General features: G+C 44.5%; 1 protein-coding gene across 1 annotated transcript in view; it reads right to left on the bottom strand.

Annotated features, from left to right (window-relative positions):
• Positions 1–17,279, bottom strand: part of PPP2CA (protein phosphatase 2 catalytic subunit alpha) — a 247,453-nt gene that overhangs the window by 96,542 nt on the left and 133,632 nt on the right. The window contains exon 5 of the mRNA XM_069199216.1: positions 10,699–10,860. Within this exon, the coding sequence (XP_069055317.1) occupies positions 10,699–10,860 (162 nt within the window). The remainder of the gene's footprint in view (positions 1–10,698; positions 10,861–17,279) is intronic.

Here is a 17,279-nt window from a genome sequence, read left to right as displayed (position 1 = left end):
TATTGGTATATGGAAATAAGCATCCTTGAGGTCTAAAGTTGCCATGTAGTCGTGCAGCTTTAGCAATGGCAATACTTCTTGTAGTGTGACCATGTGGAAGTGGTCTGATTTGATGAAAGTGTTCACTACTCTGAGGTCTAGGATTGGTCTCAGTGTTTTGTCCTTCTTTGGTATCAGAAAGTACAGTGAGTAAACTCCTGTGTTTATTTGTGTGTTTGGCACTAATTCGATTGCATTCTTTTGCAATAGTGCCTGCACTTCTATCTCCAGGAGATTGGAATGGTGTGTTGTTAAATTTTGTGCTTTTGGTGGTATGTTTGGAGGGAATTGTAGAAATTCTATGCAATAACCATGTTGGATAATTGCTAGAACCCAAGTGTCTGTAGTGATTTTCTCCCATGCTCTGTAATAATGACCTATTCGTCCCCCCACTGGTGTTGTGTGGAGGGGGTGAGTGACATGTGAGTCACTGTTTAGTAGTAGGGGTTTTGGGGCTTTGGAATCTTCCTCTATTTCTAGGGAATTGCCCTCCTCTATATTGTCCCCGAAAACCTCCTCTATACTGTCCTTGGTAACTGGACGGTGTGGCTTGTGAGGTGCTGGCTTGTGTGCTTTGACCCCGAAACCCCCCTCGAAAGGGCGTTTTACGGAATGAGCTGTAATTCCCTCTGCTCTGCGGGGAGTAGAGTGCGCCCATGGCTTTGGCAGTGTCCGTATCTTTTTTGAGTTTCTCAATCGCTGTGTCCACTTCTGGACCGAACAGTTCTTTTTCATTAAAAGGCATATTGAGAACTGCTTGTTGAATCTCTGGTTTAAATCCAGACGTTCGGAGCCATGCATGCCTTCTGATAGTTACAGATGTATTAATTGTCCGTGCAGCTGTATCTGCAGCGTCCATGGAGGAGCGGATCTGGTTGTTGGAGATGGCCTGTCCCTCCTCAACCACTTGTTTTGCCCTATTTTGTAAGTCCTTGGGCAGATGTTCAATGAGATGTTGCATCTCGTCCCAGTGGGCTCTGTCATAGCGCGCAAGTAGTGCCTGGGAGTTCGCGATGCGCCACTGGTTTGCAGCTTGTGCTGCGACTCTTTTACCAGCTGCATCAAACTTGCGGCTTTCTTTATCTGGGGGTGGTGCATCTCCAGATGTGTGAGAGTTGGCCCTTTTCCTAGCTGCTCCTACAACGACAGAGTCTGGTGGCAGCTGTGTAGTGATGAAAACCGGGTCCGTAGGAGGCGGCTTATACTTTTTTTCTACCCTTGGTGTGATTGCCCTACTTTTAACCGGCTCCTTAAAGATGTCTTTTGCGTGGCGGAGCATACCAGGGAGCATAGGCAGGCTTTGGTATGAGCTGTGGGTGGAGGAGAGTGTGTTGAATAAGAAATCATCCTCGACCTGTTCTGAGTGGAGGCTTACGTGGTGAAATTGTGCTGCTCTAGCCACCACTTGAGAGTACGCGGTGCTGTCTTCTGGTGGAGATGGCTTCGCAGGGTATGCCTCCGGACTGTTATCTGACACTGGGGCGTCGTATAGGTCCCATGCGTCCTGATCTTGGTCACCCTGGCTCATGGTGGTGTGAGCTGGGGAGTGTGATGGAGTTTGTGCTGGTGAAACGTCAATCACGGGCGGAGGTGAGGGTGGTGGTGTAACTCTTTTCACCACTTTTGGTTGTGGTGTTTGTTCCGTCTGGAACTCCAACCTCCTCTTTCTCCTAATGGGGGGGAAGGGTGCTTATTTTTCCTGTCCCCTGCTGAATGAAGATACGCTTTTGCGTATGGTCCACATCAGTTGCTTGTAGCTCTTCCTCAAACCTATGCTTCTGCATTTGGGAGGTTAGCGAGTGCTCTTCTGTATAAGAGCCTGAAGCTGGGTCGCTTGCAGTTTGTTTCGGCATCGAAACTTTGTCTGCGTGTTTTTTCGGCTCCGAGGTGACTTTTTTCCTTTTCGGGGCCGAAACCTCTCGGCGTCGATCTGTTTCTGTGCCGCTGTCTCGGCGTCGAGCCGTGTCCACACCGGCATCACGGTGTCGAGGCTTGTCTCCAGCACTTTCTCGGTCCCGAGAAGGCTGCGTGCCGGTGTCTCGACCGGAGTCGGACGATCTCGGCACTGTTTGGGCCTTTTTCGGTGCCGATGGTCGGTCACCGAATTTATGGGTCGAGCCATGGCCTGGTGGCAGTGGCGTCCCCTGGGCCTTGTAAATGTTTCTCTGTGTGGTTTTCGACGTCTTACTCACGGTTTGTGTATCGTCGAATCCTTCGGAGTCGGAGTCTTGGATCGAGAAGGTACCTTCCTCTTCCTGTTCCTCGAACTCCCGTTGGGCTGTCGGTGCGGACGCCATCTGAAGTCTTCTGGCTCGACGGTCTCGGAGTGTTTTTCGGGACCGGAACGCACGACAGGCCTCGCAGGTGTCTTCGCTGTGCTCAGGTGACAGGCACAGGTTGCAGACCAAGTGTTGGTCTGTGTAGGGGTATTTATTGTGTCCGTTCCATCGGCGTTCTTCAGCACGCGGTCGGGCCGACCAGGCCCCGACGGAGGATCGAAAAACTACCCCGAAGGGCACCGGAGCTCTTCGATCTTCGATGCGGTGTTGAATGTAAGTACGCCGATCCCGAACGCAACAATACCGACGAAAATCTTCCGAAATTAGCTAATTTTCCGTTCCGAAACTCGGAGCGACAGCGTCCGAACCCGATGGCGGAAAAAAAACAAATCGAGGATAGAGTCGACGCCCATGCGCAATGGAGACAAAAGGAGGAGTCACTCGGTCCCGTGACTCGAAAGACTTCTTCGAAGAAAAACAACTTGTAACACTCCGGCCCAACACCAGATGGCGAGCTATTGCAGAACATGCGTATCTACAGCGACAGATGCCATCGAACACATTGTTACCCCCATGATAAGCTGCAGCCTGGCTATGACCTGGGTGTATACTGTGGTAGCCTCAGGTGGAGATGGTTTGGATGGGTAAGTATCTGGATCATTATCTGGGATGGGATCAGGGTCATAAAGATCCCATGGGTCTACTATGTCTTCTTGTGAATAAAAAGAGTGTGTTGGAGAAGGCATTGGTGGAGGGCTGGTTTTGGGGGGGGGGGGGGGGGGGGGGGGCAGGGGCAGACAGTTGGGGAGAATGAGGAGAAATATGAGGAGGTATTGGCTTCACCTTTTGCACCTTTGCTGGGGGCTGTACCGTGTCCAGTTCGTCTTGGAAAGCCAGCTTCCTTTTTGTTTTTAAAGGAGGTGCAGTAACAATCCTTCCTGTCTCTTTATGGATGTGTATCCTGGACTGTCTCTCTTCCATAATTTGTAGAATGGGCTCAATGTCTGGCTCTTCCTCAGAGGTTTTATGGCTTTCTCTAAATTCCTTGGAAAGTCCTTGCTCCTCTGTATATGATGTCTTCTTAGGTTCCAAATATGTTGTTTTTTTCGGTACTGAAAATGTTGTGGAAGGTCTCGGTTCTGAAGCAGACTTTTGAATTTTCGACTCCGAAAAGTCGCCGACAGTGTTTTTCCAGGCCAAACCATAGCCTTCCGGCAGTGGTGTACCCAAGGGCTTAGAATGTTTTTTGTGTAGGGGTGTAGGGGCAGACATACTCACATGCTGGCCAGCTGTGATGGGTCCGTCGTCCTCTGATTCCTGTTCATAGTCTGTGTCTCGGATGGAAACTGCTGTCTGCGCCTGCTCTTCTCCAATGACGTGGAGATGTGCACTGCTTTTTGACGCCATTTCAAGTCTTCGGGCTCTGGAATTTCCGAGAGTCATTTTTGAACAAAACGATTGACAGGCCTCAGTTTTCCTCCCGATGGTCTGGATAAAGGCACAATTTACAAACCAAGTGCTGGTCTGTATAGGGCTACTTCGCGTGGCACAGAGGGCAGAATCGGAATGGAGTCCGATCCATCAGGCTTTCCACGCAGCAGGCCTGAACAGGCCCGAGTTGGGCATGTGCGCGCCTCCAATGGGCGAACAAAAGTAAGCTTCTGATGGTACTACCGGTTCAATGCTAGATGGAGAACGCGATTGAAACAATACTGACAAAAAGAAAGGTTTTCTAAGGTTTTGCGAATCAAAATCTCGGAGCGAGAGGAAACGTCCGAACCAGACGGCGGAAAGAAAACAATCTAACAATGAAGTTGATGTCCATGCGCAATGGAACCGAGAGGAGTCACCACTCGATACCGTGACTCTGAAAAGACTTCTTCGAAGAAAAACAACTTGTAACGCCTCCGAGCTCAACACTCACTTACCCAGTGTACATCTGTTCGTGTCATGAGACGATGCAGATTCACATGCTGTGCATTATCCTGCCATCTAGTGTTGGGCTAAGGTGTGTTACAAGTTGTTTTTCTTCGAAGAAGTCTTTTCAAGTCACGAGACCGAGGGACTCCTCCCTTTCGGCTCCATTGCGCATGGGCGTCGACTCCATCTTACATTGTTTTCCCACAGAGGGTGAGGTGGGAGTTGTGAATATACTAAATGTGCCCATGCAATGGAATAGGTATGTATGTACATAATTTGTATTAAAATAATATTTATTTACAAATTTAAGTTTTTTATCCAAATTCTAAAGGCTACAGGCTCACGGGGAGGTGGGAGGGCGCATGTGAATCTGCAGCTTCTCATGCCACGAACAGATGTACACTGGGTAAGTGACATTTTCCGTTCGATGGCATGTGTAGCTGCAGATACACATGCTGTGCATAGACTAATAAGCAGTAATCTCCCCAAAAGCGGGGGCTTAGCCTGTAGGAGTTGAAGTTGTCTGAAATAATGTTCTTAATACAGCCTGTCCTACTGTGGCTTGTTGTGTTGTTAGCACATCTACACAGTAATGCTTCGTGAATGTATGAGGCGTAGACCAGGTGGCTGCCTTACAAATTTCTGTTATAGGTATATTTCCCAGAAAAGCCATTGTGGCGCCTTTTTTCCTAGTGGAATGTGCTCTTGGTGCAATAGGTAAATCTCTTTTTGCTTTAATATAGCAAGTTTGAATACATTTAACTATCCATCTGGCAATGCCTTGTTTGGACATAGCCTTCCAAAAACCTCATGCAGGTAATCCTATGAACAATTGTTTTGTTTTACTAAATTGTTTTGTTCTGTCAATGTAATACATTAGTGCCCTTTTTATGTCTAATGTATGTAAGGCTCTTTCGGCTACTGAGTCTGGTTGTGGAAAGAAGCCTAGGAGTTCCACTGTTTGGTTTAGGAGGAATGGTGATATAACCTTTGGTAGGAATTTGGGATTTGTACGGAGAACCACTTTATGTTTATGTATTTGTATAAAGGGTTCTTGTATAGTAAATGTTGTATCTCACTTACTCTTCTAAGTGATGTGATAGCTATTAGAAAGGCTACTTTCCAAGTTAAGTACTGCATTTCACAAGAGTGCATGGGTTCAAATGGTGGCCCATGAGTCGTGTTAATACAATATTAAGGTTCCACAAAGGTACTGGTGGTGTCCTCGGGGGTATGATTCTTTTTATTCCCTCCATAAATGCTTTCATGACTGGGATTCTAAAAAGCGGTGTTGAATGTGTAATCTGCAGATAGCCAGATATTGCTGTGAGATGTATTTTAATTGGAGAGAATGCTAGCTTAGACTTTTTTAAGTGTAATAAGTAGCTTACAATGTCCTTTGCGGAAGCATGTAGTGGTTGAATTTGATTGGTGTGGCAGTAGTAAACAAATCTTTTCCATTTGTTTGCGTAGCAATGTCTTGTAGTGGGTGTTCTAGCTTGTTTAATGACCTCCATACATTCTTGTGTAAGGTCTAAATGTCCAAATTCTAAGATCTCTGGAGCCAGATTGCTAGATTGAGCGATGCTGGATTCGGGTGTCTGATCTGTTTTTTGTGTTGCGTTAACAGATCTGGCCTGTTCGGTAATTTGATGTGAGGTACTACTGATAAATCTAGCAGTGTTGTGTACCATGGTTGGCGAGCCCAGGTTGGTGCTATAAGTATTAGTTTGAGTTTGTTTTGACTTAGTTTGTTTACCAAATACGGAATGAGTGGGAGAGGGAGAAAAGCGTAAGCAAATATCCCTGACCAACTCATCCATTACGCATTGCCCTTGAACTGAGGGTGTGAGTACCTGGACGCGAAGTTTTGGCATTTTGCGTTTTCTTTTGTTGCAAATAGGTCTATTTTTGGTGTTCCCCAGCGTAGAAAGTAATCTTGTAGGATCTGGGGATGAATTTCCCATTCGTGTGTTTGTTGGTGATCTCGACTGAGATTGTCGGCCAACTGGTTCTGAATGCCTGGGATGTATTGTGCTATTAGGCGAATGGGATTGTGAATTGCCCAATGCCAAATGTTCTGTGCTAAGAGACACAGTTGTGACGAGTGTGTCCCTCCTTGTTTGTTGAGGTAATACATTGTCATCATATTGTTGGTTTTGACAAGAATGTGTTTGTGGGCTATCAATGGCTGAAATGCTTTTAATGCTAGAAACACTGCCAACAGTTTTAAATGATTTATGTACAGTTGTTTTTGTTGATTGTCCCTGTATGCTGTGCTGGTTGAGGTGTGCTCCTCACCCCATCATGGAAGCATCTGTTGTGATCACGTCTTGAGGCACTGGGTCTTGGAATGGCCGCCCTTGGTTTATATTTATAGGGTTCCACCATTGAAGCGAGAAGTGTGCCTGGCAGTCTACCAACACTAGATCTTGGAGTTGACCCTGTGCTTGTGTCCATTGTTTTGCTAGGCACTGTTGTAAGGGCCGCATGTGTAATCTTGCGTTTGGGACAATGGCTATGCATGAAGACATCATGCCTAGAAGTTTCATTACAAACCTCACTTGGTAGTGTTGGTTTGGCTGTATGTTTAATGTTATATTTTGGAACGCATGTACCCTTTGTGGACTTGGAGTGGCAATCGTTTTTTGTGTGTTGAGTGTTGCTCCCAAGTATTATTGTATTTGGGATGGCTGCAGATGTAATTTATAGAAAACCCTAGTTTGTGTAGAGTTTCTATAACGTATTGCGTGTGAAGAAGACACTGTTGTTGAGTGCTGGTTTTTATTAGCCAGTCGTCTAAGTACGGGAATACGTGCATGTGCTGTCTCCTTATGTGAGCGGCTACTACTGCAAGGCATTTTGTGAATACCCTTGGGGCTGTTGTTATCCCGAACGGTAACACTTTGAATTGATAGTGTACGCCGTGTATTACAAACCTTAAGTATTTTCTGTGGGAAGGATGTATGGGTGTGTGAAAGTAGGCATCCTTGAGATCCAATGTTGACATGTAGTCCTCTTTTTTGAGTAAGGGAACCACGTCTTGAAGTGTTACCATGTGGAAATGATCCGATTTGATGAAGAGATTCAGCGTTCTGAGGGCTAATATGGGTCTTAACGTTTGTCTTTCTTTGGAATTAGGAAATATAGTGAGTAGACGCCTGTTCCTTTTTGATGGTTGGGTACTAACTATTGCTTGTTTTTGTAACAATGCTTGGACTTCTAGTTGTAACAGGTGTAAGTGTTGTTTGGACATATTGTGTGCTCTTGGGGGCACATCTGGCTGGAAATTTATGAATTCTATGCAATAACCATGTTGGATAATGGCTAGGACCCATGCGTCCGTAGTTGTGTGTCCAGTTTTTGTAGTATGCAGTAAGTCTCCACCCCCCCCCACTGGTGTTAAATGTTGGGGTTTTGTGACACTGAAGTCACTGTTTGGTTTGACTTGTCTTAGGGGTTTGGAATTTTCCCCTTGCTCTTGGGAATTGTCCACCCCTATATGAGCCTCGAAACCCTCCTCTCTGGTATTGTCCCTGATAGGTGGGTCTGGTTTGCGAGGTGGAAGGTTCTGGTGTTTGCATACGAAACCCCCCTCTAAAAATTGTGGCTTTCTAAAGGTGCCTCTGCTTTGTGGGGAGTAGAGCGCGCCCATGGCTTTGGCCGTGTCTGTGTCCTTTTTTTAATTTTTCAATTGCTGTGTCCACCTCCTGCCCAAACAATTGTTCCTGGTTGAAAGGCATGTTTAACACAGCTTGTTGGATTTCTGGCTTGAATCCTGAGCTTCGTAACCATGCATGCCTGCAAATGGTTACCGCAGTGTTGACTGTTCGTGCTGCTGTGTCTGCAGAGTCTAATGCGGACCTTATTTGGTTGTTGGATATTGCTTGTCCTTCCTCAACAATCTGTTGGGCACGTTTCTGGTGTTCTTTGGGCAAGTGCTGTATAATGTGTTGCATCTCGTCCCAGTGTGCCCTGTCGTAGCGAGCCAGTAGGGCTTGCGAGTTTGCGATCCGCCATTGATTGGCTGCCTGTGCTGCCACCCGTTTGCCAGTCGGAGTCAAACTTCCAACTATCCTTGTCAGGCGGTGGAGGGTCTCCTGAGGATTGAGAGTTTGCCCTCTTTCTTGCTGCTCCTACAACTACTGAGTCTGGTATAAGTTGCTGTGTTATAAACACAGGGTCCATTGGGGGGAGGTTTGTATTTTTTCTCCACCCTAGGTGTGATAGCCCTTCCTTTCACAGGCTCCTGGAAGTCCTGTTTTGCGTGCTTGAGCATGCCTGGGAGCATTGGCAGACTCTGGTAGGAAGTGTGGGTGGACGCCAAGGTGTTGAATAGGAAATCATTACCTATTGGCTCTGAATGCATTGCTACATTGTGGAATGTAGCTGCCCTTGATAGTACCTGCGTATATGCAGTACTGTCCTCTGGAGGTGACGGCCTTGTTGGGTAACAGTCTGGGCTGTTATCTGACACCGGAGCATCATATAAGTCCCATGCATCCAGATCATCCTGTGTCATCCCTGTATGGGTCGGTGACTGCATTGGGGGTGTTGTTACCGGGGACAGCTGTGGTGAATGCAGTGGAGAAGGTTGTGGCGAAAACCTTGGTGGTGGTGTTTTATCTCTTGCCACCTTTGCCTTCGGCTGCATGTCTGACTCATGAAATGCCAGCTTTCTTTTGGTTTTAATTGGAGGAAGAGTTTGTATTTTCCCAGTCTCTTTCTGGATATGCCACCTCCTTTGGGTATGGTCTGGTTCCCCCATACCCATCTCCTGCTCAAACCTGTGTTTTTGCATATGGCCGGAAAGTCCTTGCTCTTCCGTGTAAGAGCTTATTTTCGGCTCCGAAGCCGCTTTTTTCGGTACCGAAGCTTCGGAGAAAGTCTTTTTCGACTCTGACGTAACTTCTCACCTTGGGTGAGTCGAACTCTCGGTGCCGAGATCGTTCGGAGCCTGAATCTCGACCAGAGTCGTATGTCTTCGGCAGCTCTTTGGCCTTTTTCGATGCCGATGTTTGGTCACCGTCTTTTCGAAGGGTTAAGCCATGGCCTGCTGGCGGTGGCATCCCCTTGGCCTTGACGATCTTTGTGTGAGACTTGGACGGGGTAGTTTTACTCACTGTTTTCTGTGTCATTGCGGGTCGCTCACTTTCGGAATCATCTGAGTCCGTTCCCAGGATGGAAATTTTTTCCTCCTCTTCGACGTCGAGTTGTTCCCTCGGTGTCGACGCCATTTTGTAGTCTTCTGGCTCTTCGATCGCGTAGGGTCTTTTTCGATCGAAATGCCCGACAGGCCTCACATGTATCCTCCCCTGTGTTCTGGTGATAGACACAGATTACAGACCAATTGTTGGTCTGTATAAGGATACTTCGAGTGGCACTTCAGACAGAAGCGGAAGGGGGTCCGGTCCATTAGTTTAATCTATGGACGTGGTCGGGCTGACCAGGCCCTGCTGAAGTGCGGAAGCCCCGAACGGCCGCCAGAGCGGTTCTACTATTGGTGTCGATACGCTAACACTAAACCGGTACCGAGCGCGAACAATACCATCAAATTTCGATATTTAGCTAACTTTCCTGATTCGAAATACGGAGCAAAGAGGAACACGCTCGAACCCGATGGCAGAAAGAAAACAATCTAAGATGGAGTCGACGCCCATGCGCAATGAAACCGAAAGGAAGGAGTCCCTCTGTCTCGTGACTCGAAAAGACTTCTTCAAAGAAAAACAACTTGTAACACTCTGAGCCCAACACTTGATGGCAGGATAATGCACAGCATGTGTATCTGCAGCTACACAGGCCATCGAACATATATAGGTTGGGGTACTGCCTACAAGTATCCTAGTTCAGCGTTACTAAAATAAAGTACTTTTATTTTTGCAACACTTTCAAGTGTGATAAGCTACTGTGTGACTACTGTGGTAATGCAAGTCCTTTGCACTCCACCTAGATAAACCTTTGCTGCTCATCCAGAAATCTCGCTAGAGAGCCTTGGCTTCGTAGACACTGTCTTCATTCACTATTAGGGCTTGCCTGCACCTGGTATAAGGTGTCAACACCATAGCTGTCCACCACATACCAGACCACCTGTCTATAGTATCATTTTATGGCATTATAGTGAATTGTAAAAATAAATGCTATCAGGCTTGAAAAGGATGTTCTGAGTTCTCAGTTTCAAGGAGTTTTAAAAAAATCACTTATAACCCTGTTACTAGCCCACCAACTGGTCTACCAGTCCTCGATGGGGACTGCAAAATTGTTACTTATTTAGGAGGTAAAGTCTTCGGCCATTGCTTTCTTAGCAAGTTACAGAATCACCTTGTGGCAGGATGCGAGAAAGTCCATTTAGATTAAGGCTCCCATTTATTAGGGAGCAGACATTATCACTGTTACGGCAACCGACGGGCACCACTTAATCAGATGTGACATGGAGTCATAAAAAAAGATCAGCACTTCTCACCTCCATCACCAGCTGATGGGCTCTTGAAACCAAGGTAAGGCCATTAGCATGATTAAAAGTTTCTGAAATATCTTGTCCAAATGTGTAACCAGCACCTCTTGGGGAAATGCCCCAACCACCACGATCATCTGGATCAGACCACAGCAAATCGCACATTGGCCCCTAAAATAAAATGAGGAAAAAAAAAAAAAAAGGTTAACACAATGTTGCATTCCATTTGCAAATGGAAAAGACTCTCACTTTCAAGTAAATTTCTTCATCAACATATCTTTCATATATTAAAACTCCTTGAAATATGCCTAAATAGGCTACAAATCTTCAACATAAAAAAATAACAAAAAAAGATTTATATGCAAGTGTTATGGCCCAGTCATATCAATGTTGTTCAGTTCACTTTTGGTCAATGCAAAGGATAGTCAAAGGTCCAGGAGGCTATCTTTAGCAGCAAGATGCAATATAACTAACCTGTGGCAAGCAAGCAAAGATAAGAAAAAGGTCACACAAAAACCTATAGGAGATAAAAACACTAAAGAATTACGCAACACCAGTTTTCCAAAATGGTTATTCTCAAAGTTGATAAGCACAATGTTGGGCTACACTGAAAAATACCAGAAAACTTTTCAAAAATTAAAAGAGGATTAACAATACACAACACCGCTGCGGCCTAAATCTGGTCACACTTTCACTTTTCAAAAGAGAAAAAAACGGAAAAGGCAAATTTTCCAATAAGACATGCCACTACCAAGAGGAAAAGGTAAAGTTTCTCCAAACCTAGCACTCCAAGGGAAACTTCATGAGTCATAAGCGCTGCCTAGACCCGACAATGTGCAAGTTCCCAGGACACTGAAACTCATAATAGCATGTAAAAAAAAAATAAAAAAAAATAAAAAACATTTTACAATGTCAGTTTGAAACTAAAAGGAATGATTTTGATGATTGACGGGCTACACGGGCCACATTGTGCTGCGTTTCTTCTATAAATGTATATTCTTAAGCAAATGAGTAACTGCAACTCAAGTATGGACCAACAAAATAATTCTCTCAAAGAGCGATTTGTAAATGAAAAAGTAAAGAAAGTACAGCCAACTGGCCCTTTCAGAAAGCACATTCCTTTAGTATCCTTTCATGTCCTGTCGGGGGCAGTTGAGCCATTCTTTCTTTTTGTAGATGTTTAGGATCTAGGTATGGAAGCGGATTATTTTGATTTTTATGACCGGTCTTTTGAGAATTAGGAAAAACAAGTAACCTTTCCTCTGCCTCCTGCGGATCTTCATTAAGTTTTAAGCACTGAATACAGCATTAGCTCCATCCCCTAGAGCAGTATAAAAGTGGATTATGTGGTATGGTTGCGAGCCCTTACCATGTAATAACGCCACAATGTTTATGAGGTCCAATTAGGTTCCTTTACGTAGACCCTTAGCTTAGTCATGGGTAGCAATAGCACAGAGCCGTCAGGCTTAATCAAAGGAACAAGTGCAAAGCATTTATAAGTACCAAAAGACTAGATAAGAAACCATACAAATCCAACACCAATTCATAACAATAGAGTATTTTTATCCTAATTTAGGTACGAAAACAACATAAATCCATCAAGGGGAACTATAGATCTGATTTCCAAAAAGGAAGTGAATTATTTTAAGTTCCCAAAATTTTTTGTAATCTTCATTGCGGTTTCAGAACCAATGGCTAGAACGAATTACCAATCCTCTCTTGGACTGGCAACAAAATGTTGGGAGCCAATCCCACAGACCATTTAGGGTTGGAAGGCAAGGGAGAGGAGGTGGGTGGGTTTGCCTGTCAGATCTCAGAGCCCTCCCACAATATTTTACCAGGATTGCAGTTCCAGCAAAGAAGTGATACTGATGACGGTGGTGGTGCATAGTGCTGACAAGATGTCGAGGATGCTGGAGCTTTGGAAGAGATGCAGTTAGTATTTCTGGGGCAACCCCAGGCATGCGAACTTTAAGGGTCATCTACGGCCTCAGGACTTCCACAATGTCCCCTTGAAGTCCAGTGCAAGACCAGTTGACAATGGTCATAAGTCCCAACAACTTGGTAACACCCAAGGCAGATCAGACTTAGTCTCCCAGAGGGCATTTTGGCATCTTGCAGTAGGGGCAGGTGATCCTGGGCAGCTGTGCTCTCACATGTGCAGGCTTCCTTCAGCTTTTGTGTCCCTGGTACAGAACAGGGGGCTAGCCAACTAGCCTTGGTGTCACTTTTGACCTGGTACAAGGGGATCCTTTTTCCACAAATGACCACTGCAGGGACAGCCCTCTTGCAAGTCCTTCAGGTTCAACAAGTGCAGCCCAGTCTTTGTTGTAGCCTCTTTGCTGGGTCGAGGGAGCAGCTGGGCAGTCCTATCTTCTGGTCAGCAAAGCAGTGATCTCAGGATTGTGGGCCTAGGGTGCTACATTTCTGCCATCTTCTCCTTTGAGAGAGGTGAGCACTCACTAGCTAAATGGGGCAACAGCTCCACAAGGCTAGTCTGCCTACAAAAAAAAAGAGTGGACAGGCACTGGTGTGATTGCCATCTGCTTCACTAAGGAGGTAGCCTCTTTGAAGCTGGGCCATCTTTGGCCACTGCCCGGTAGTCACACATTCTCCTTTTAGCAAATCTCTGTTCTTTATTCCTGGAAGCGCTTCACACTTCCTTCCAGGGGGCAGCATGTTTTCTTGGGTGAAAACAGAAAAGGGTACTGAAGGCGTGAGCAAAAACTATTAAATTTGAGATTTCAGAGTAATATCTTGGGTGGGGGTACAATGGAAGTTAACACTTAGCACGTTGGCTAGTGAAACTTCATGTAAGCCAAAGAAATCACAGGCCTTGTTCTACCTGTCAGTGCGTGTTAAATACAAAACAAACATGTCTTTTTTTTCCTACAAATAATAAGTACCCTACCTGGTGGGCTACCCACACCTTCCGTAGGGGTGGCTTACTAATATTAAAAAGGCTGGTTTTGACCTTCAAAAAGGGTTTGGTCTACAATGTCGAGTTGGCAGGACTGAAGCTGCACAATTAGGCTGCAGTGGAAAGCCTCTAATCTCGTTTTCACTTTGTCACTGTAACTGTCTTACAAGTAAGTGCTTTAGTATTGACAGTTAACTCATCAGACCCGGGTACATCTTGTAGCCTATACTAGTGACTTATGACTATGTTAATGGAGCAAATCGGGTGTTAGCCAACTGTTCATGTACTTTGGGGGTCAAAACATATCACTGAAGCCTGGATAGTAGGGTCCAGTGCACTAGTGTAAAAGAAAAAGAAAAAAAAAAGCAGCATTACTAGTCCAAAAACGTGAGGGGCGCGATCATACCAAGAGGTTCATTCCTATAGACAGCAAGAGAAAGAATGAGGGGAAACAGCGTTGTATCCAAAAAGAACTTCAAGGAAGCCTCCTCTACTGGAATGTCTGATTCAAGACAGTGTCGCATTAAACGCTGAATCAACTTCTAGGTAGCAGCTATGCACCTCTCTGCAACTGGGATGTTTTGCAGCAAAGAAGTGATGGTCAGGTTTTATAGAGCAATGTCAGAAGAATTCACTCCTGCATATCTCACACACTCTTTGTTTTAAATATTTCAGCGAAGGGAGTGGGCTGGAGGAGATGACAGAGAAAGCAACAACTGAGAGGAAGCAATGCATGGCAAACGAGACAGGGAGACTAACACAAGAGAAAACAACTCAGGTGAGACCGAGCATCACAAGGACGAGAGAGAGCAACATCGGAGGCAGGGAAAAGAAACAAAGATGAAAGAAAATCATGGGACAGAGAATCTCTGTGAAGAGAGACAGTAACAAAAACGGGGAGGGGAACATATGAGGGCGACTGCAGGAAAACACAACCACTCTCATGGAGTACATTAACAAAAAGAAAAAACAGCAGTAGTAGTTCACACAGAGGCCAGCCACTCAGATAGTAAAGAGGATACACTCCATTGGAGGAACATACAAGATTAACAATCTGCAACAGCAAACATCAAATAAGAAGAAGGCATGTGTGCAACAGTAAAGCCAAACAATGGTAAGCAATGATAGAGCTGCAAGCCCCTTCATGTTACTGGTAAGCCTACAATATGTATTTTGCAACCAGACAGTTTGCGCCGTCTCGAAGGCTTTGTCTTAACAAAAAAAAAAAAAAAACACACACTTAAGGGGTTAAATAATGTGTGTTTTGGAGTATGAGATAAGGCCAGAGTCTGAAGGCACAGCTTTGCACAGAGATCAGATGTCTCTGAAATTGTATGCAAAGATACACTAATAGTTGAATACGTGGTGAATAAGAATCATCCATTGTTTGTAGTTAAGCCTCTACTTTTCGATCAAAGGCACAGGTTACTCTAGGTTGGGAGTTAGTAATCTCCTCCATTCTAGAGGAAAGCTCCCATAGAAAGGAAGGAAACTGCTTACCTGTAATCGTAGCTCCGCTACAGGTAATTCCTCAAAGTCCTAAGCACTGACTAGTCCTGCCTATGTGTGTATAAATGTGTGTGTAAATATCTCTCTCTCTAATATATATATATATATATATATATATATATATATATATATATATATATATATATATATATATATATATATATATATATATATATATATATATATATATATATATATATATATATATATATATATATATATATATATGGAAAATGTCACTTACCCAGTGAACATCTGTTCGTGGCATGAGACGCTGCAGATTCACATGTTTTGCACATCCCGCCATCTAGTGTTGGGCTCGGAGTGTTACAAGTTGTTTTTCTTCGAAGAAGTCTTTCGAGTCACGAGATCGAGGGACTCCTCCCCTTTCGGCTCCATTGCGCATGGGCGTCTACTCCATCTTAGATTGTTTTCCCCGCAGAGGGTGAGGAAGGAGTTGTGTATCATAGTAATAGTGCCCATGCAATGGAGTAAACATGTATGTACATAATGTAGTTTAAAGTGATATTTTACAAATTTACAAATGTTCAAGATCAACTTCGAAACGGCTACAGGCTCGCGGGGAGGCGGGTGGGCGCATGTGAATCTGCAGCGTCTCATGCCACGAACAGATGTACACTGGGTAAGTGACATTTTCCGTTCGATGGCATGTGTAGCTGCAGATACACATGCTTTGCATAGACTAGTAAGCAGTTATCTCCCCAAAAGCGGTGGTTTAGCTTGTAGGAGTTGAAGTTGTTTGAAACAAAGTTCGTAGTACTGCTTGTCCTACTGTGGCTTGTTGTGCTGTTAACACATCCACGCAGTAGTGCTTGGTAAACGTATGAGGCGTATACCATGTGGCTGCCTTACATATTTCAGTCATTGGAATGTTTCCTAGAAAGGCCATGGTAGCACCTTTCTTTCTAGTTGAGTGTGCCCTCGGTGTAATAGGCAGTTCTCTTTTTGCTTTGAGATAACAGGTTTGAAAGCATTTAACTATCCATCTAGCAATGCCTTGTTTTGAAATTGGATTTCCTGTATGAGGTTTTTGGAAAGCAACAAATAATTGTTTTGTTTTCCGAAATTATTTTGTTCTGTCAATGTAGTACATTAACGCTCTTTTGATGTCTAATGTATGTAGTGCTCTCTCAGCTACAGAATCTGGCTGTGGGAAGAACACTGGTAGTTCTACTGTTTGATTCAAGTGGAACGGTGATATGACTTTTGGTAAAAATGTTGGATTTGTCCGTAGAACTACTTTATGCTTGTGTATTTGAATAAATGGTTCTTGTATGGTAAATGCTTGGATTTCACGGACTCTTCTTAGCGATGTGATGGCAATTAGAAATGCAACTTTCCATGTTAAATATTGCATTTCACCTGAGTGCATGGGCTCAAAAGGTGGCCCCATGAGTCGTGTTAAGACAATGTTGAGGTTCCATGAAGGAATGGTGGGGTTCTTGTTGGTATAATTCTTTTTAGGCCTTCCATAAAGGCTTTTATGACTGGTATTTTAAACAGTGAAGTTGAGTGGGTAATTTGCAGGTAAGCTGAAATTGCGGTAAGATGTATCTTAATGGATGAAAAAGCTGATTTTGACTTTTGTAAGTGTAGTAGGTAGCTTACGATGTCTTTAGCAGATGCGTTTAATGGTTGAATTTGATTATTATGGCAGTAATAAACAAATCGTTTCCACTTATTTGCATAGCAATGTCTTGTGGTTGGTTTTCTAGCTTGTTTTATGACCTCCATACATTCCTGTGTAAGGTCTAGATGACCGAATTCTAAGACTTCAGGAGCCAAATTGCTAGATTCAGCGATGCTGGATTTGGGTGTCTGATCTGTTGATTGTGTTGAGTTAACAGATCTGGTCTGTTTGGTAGTTTGATATGGGGCACTACTGAGAGGTCTAGTAGTGTTGTGTACCAAGGCTGTCGTGCCCAAGTTGGTGCTATTAGTATGAGTTTGAGTTTGTTTGGACTCACTTTGTTTACTAGATATGGAAGGAGTGGAGGAGGGGGAAAAGCGTATGCAAATATCCCTGACCAATTCATCCAGAACGCATTGCCCTGAGAGTGAGCCTGTGGGTACCTGGATGCGAAGTTTTGGCATTTTGCGTTTTCTTTTGTTGCAAATAGGTCTATTTGCGGTGTTCCCC

The sequence above is a fragment of the Pleurodeles waltl genome, chromosome 7, assembly GCF_031143425.1.
Source record: "Pleurodeles waltl isolate 20211129_DDA chromosome 7, aPleWal1.hap1.20221129, whole genome shotgun sequence".
Taxonomy (NCBI): Eukaryota; Metazoa; Chordata; class Amphibia; order Caudata; family Salamandridae; genus Pleurodeles; species Pleurodeles waltl.
The sequence above is the reverse complement of the archived record's forward strand: the minus strand, read 5'-3'. Positions and strand labels throughout refer to the sequence as shown.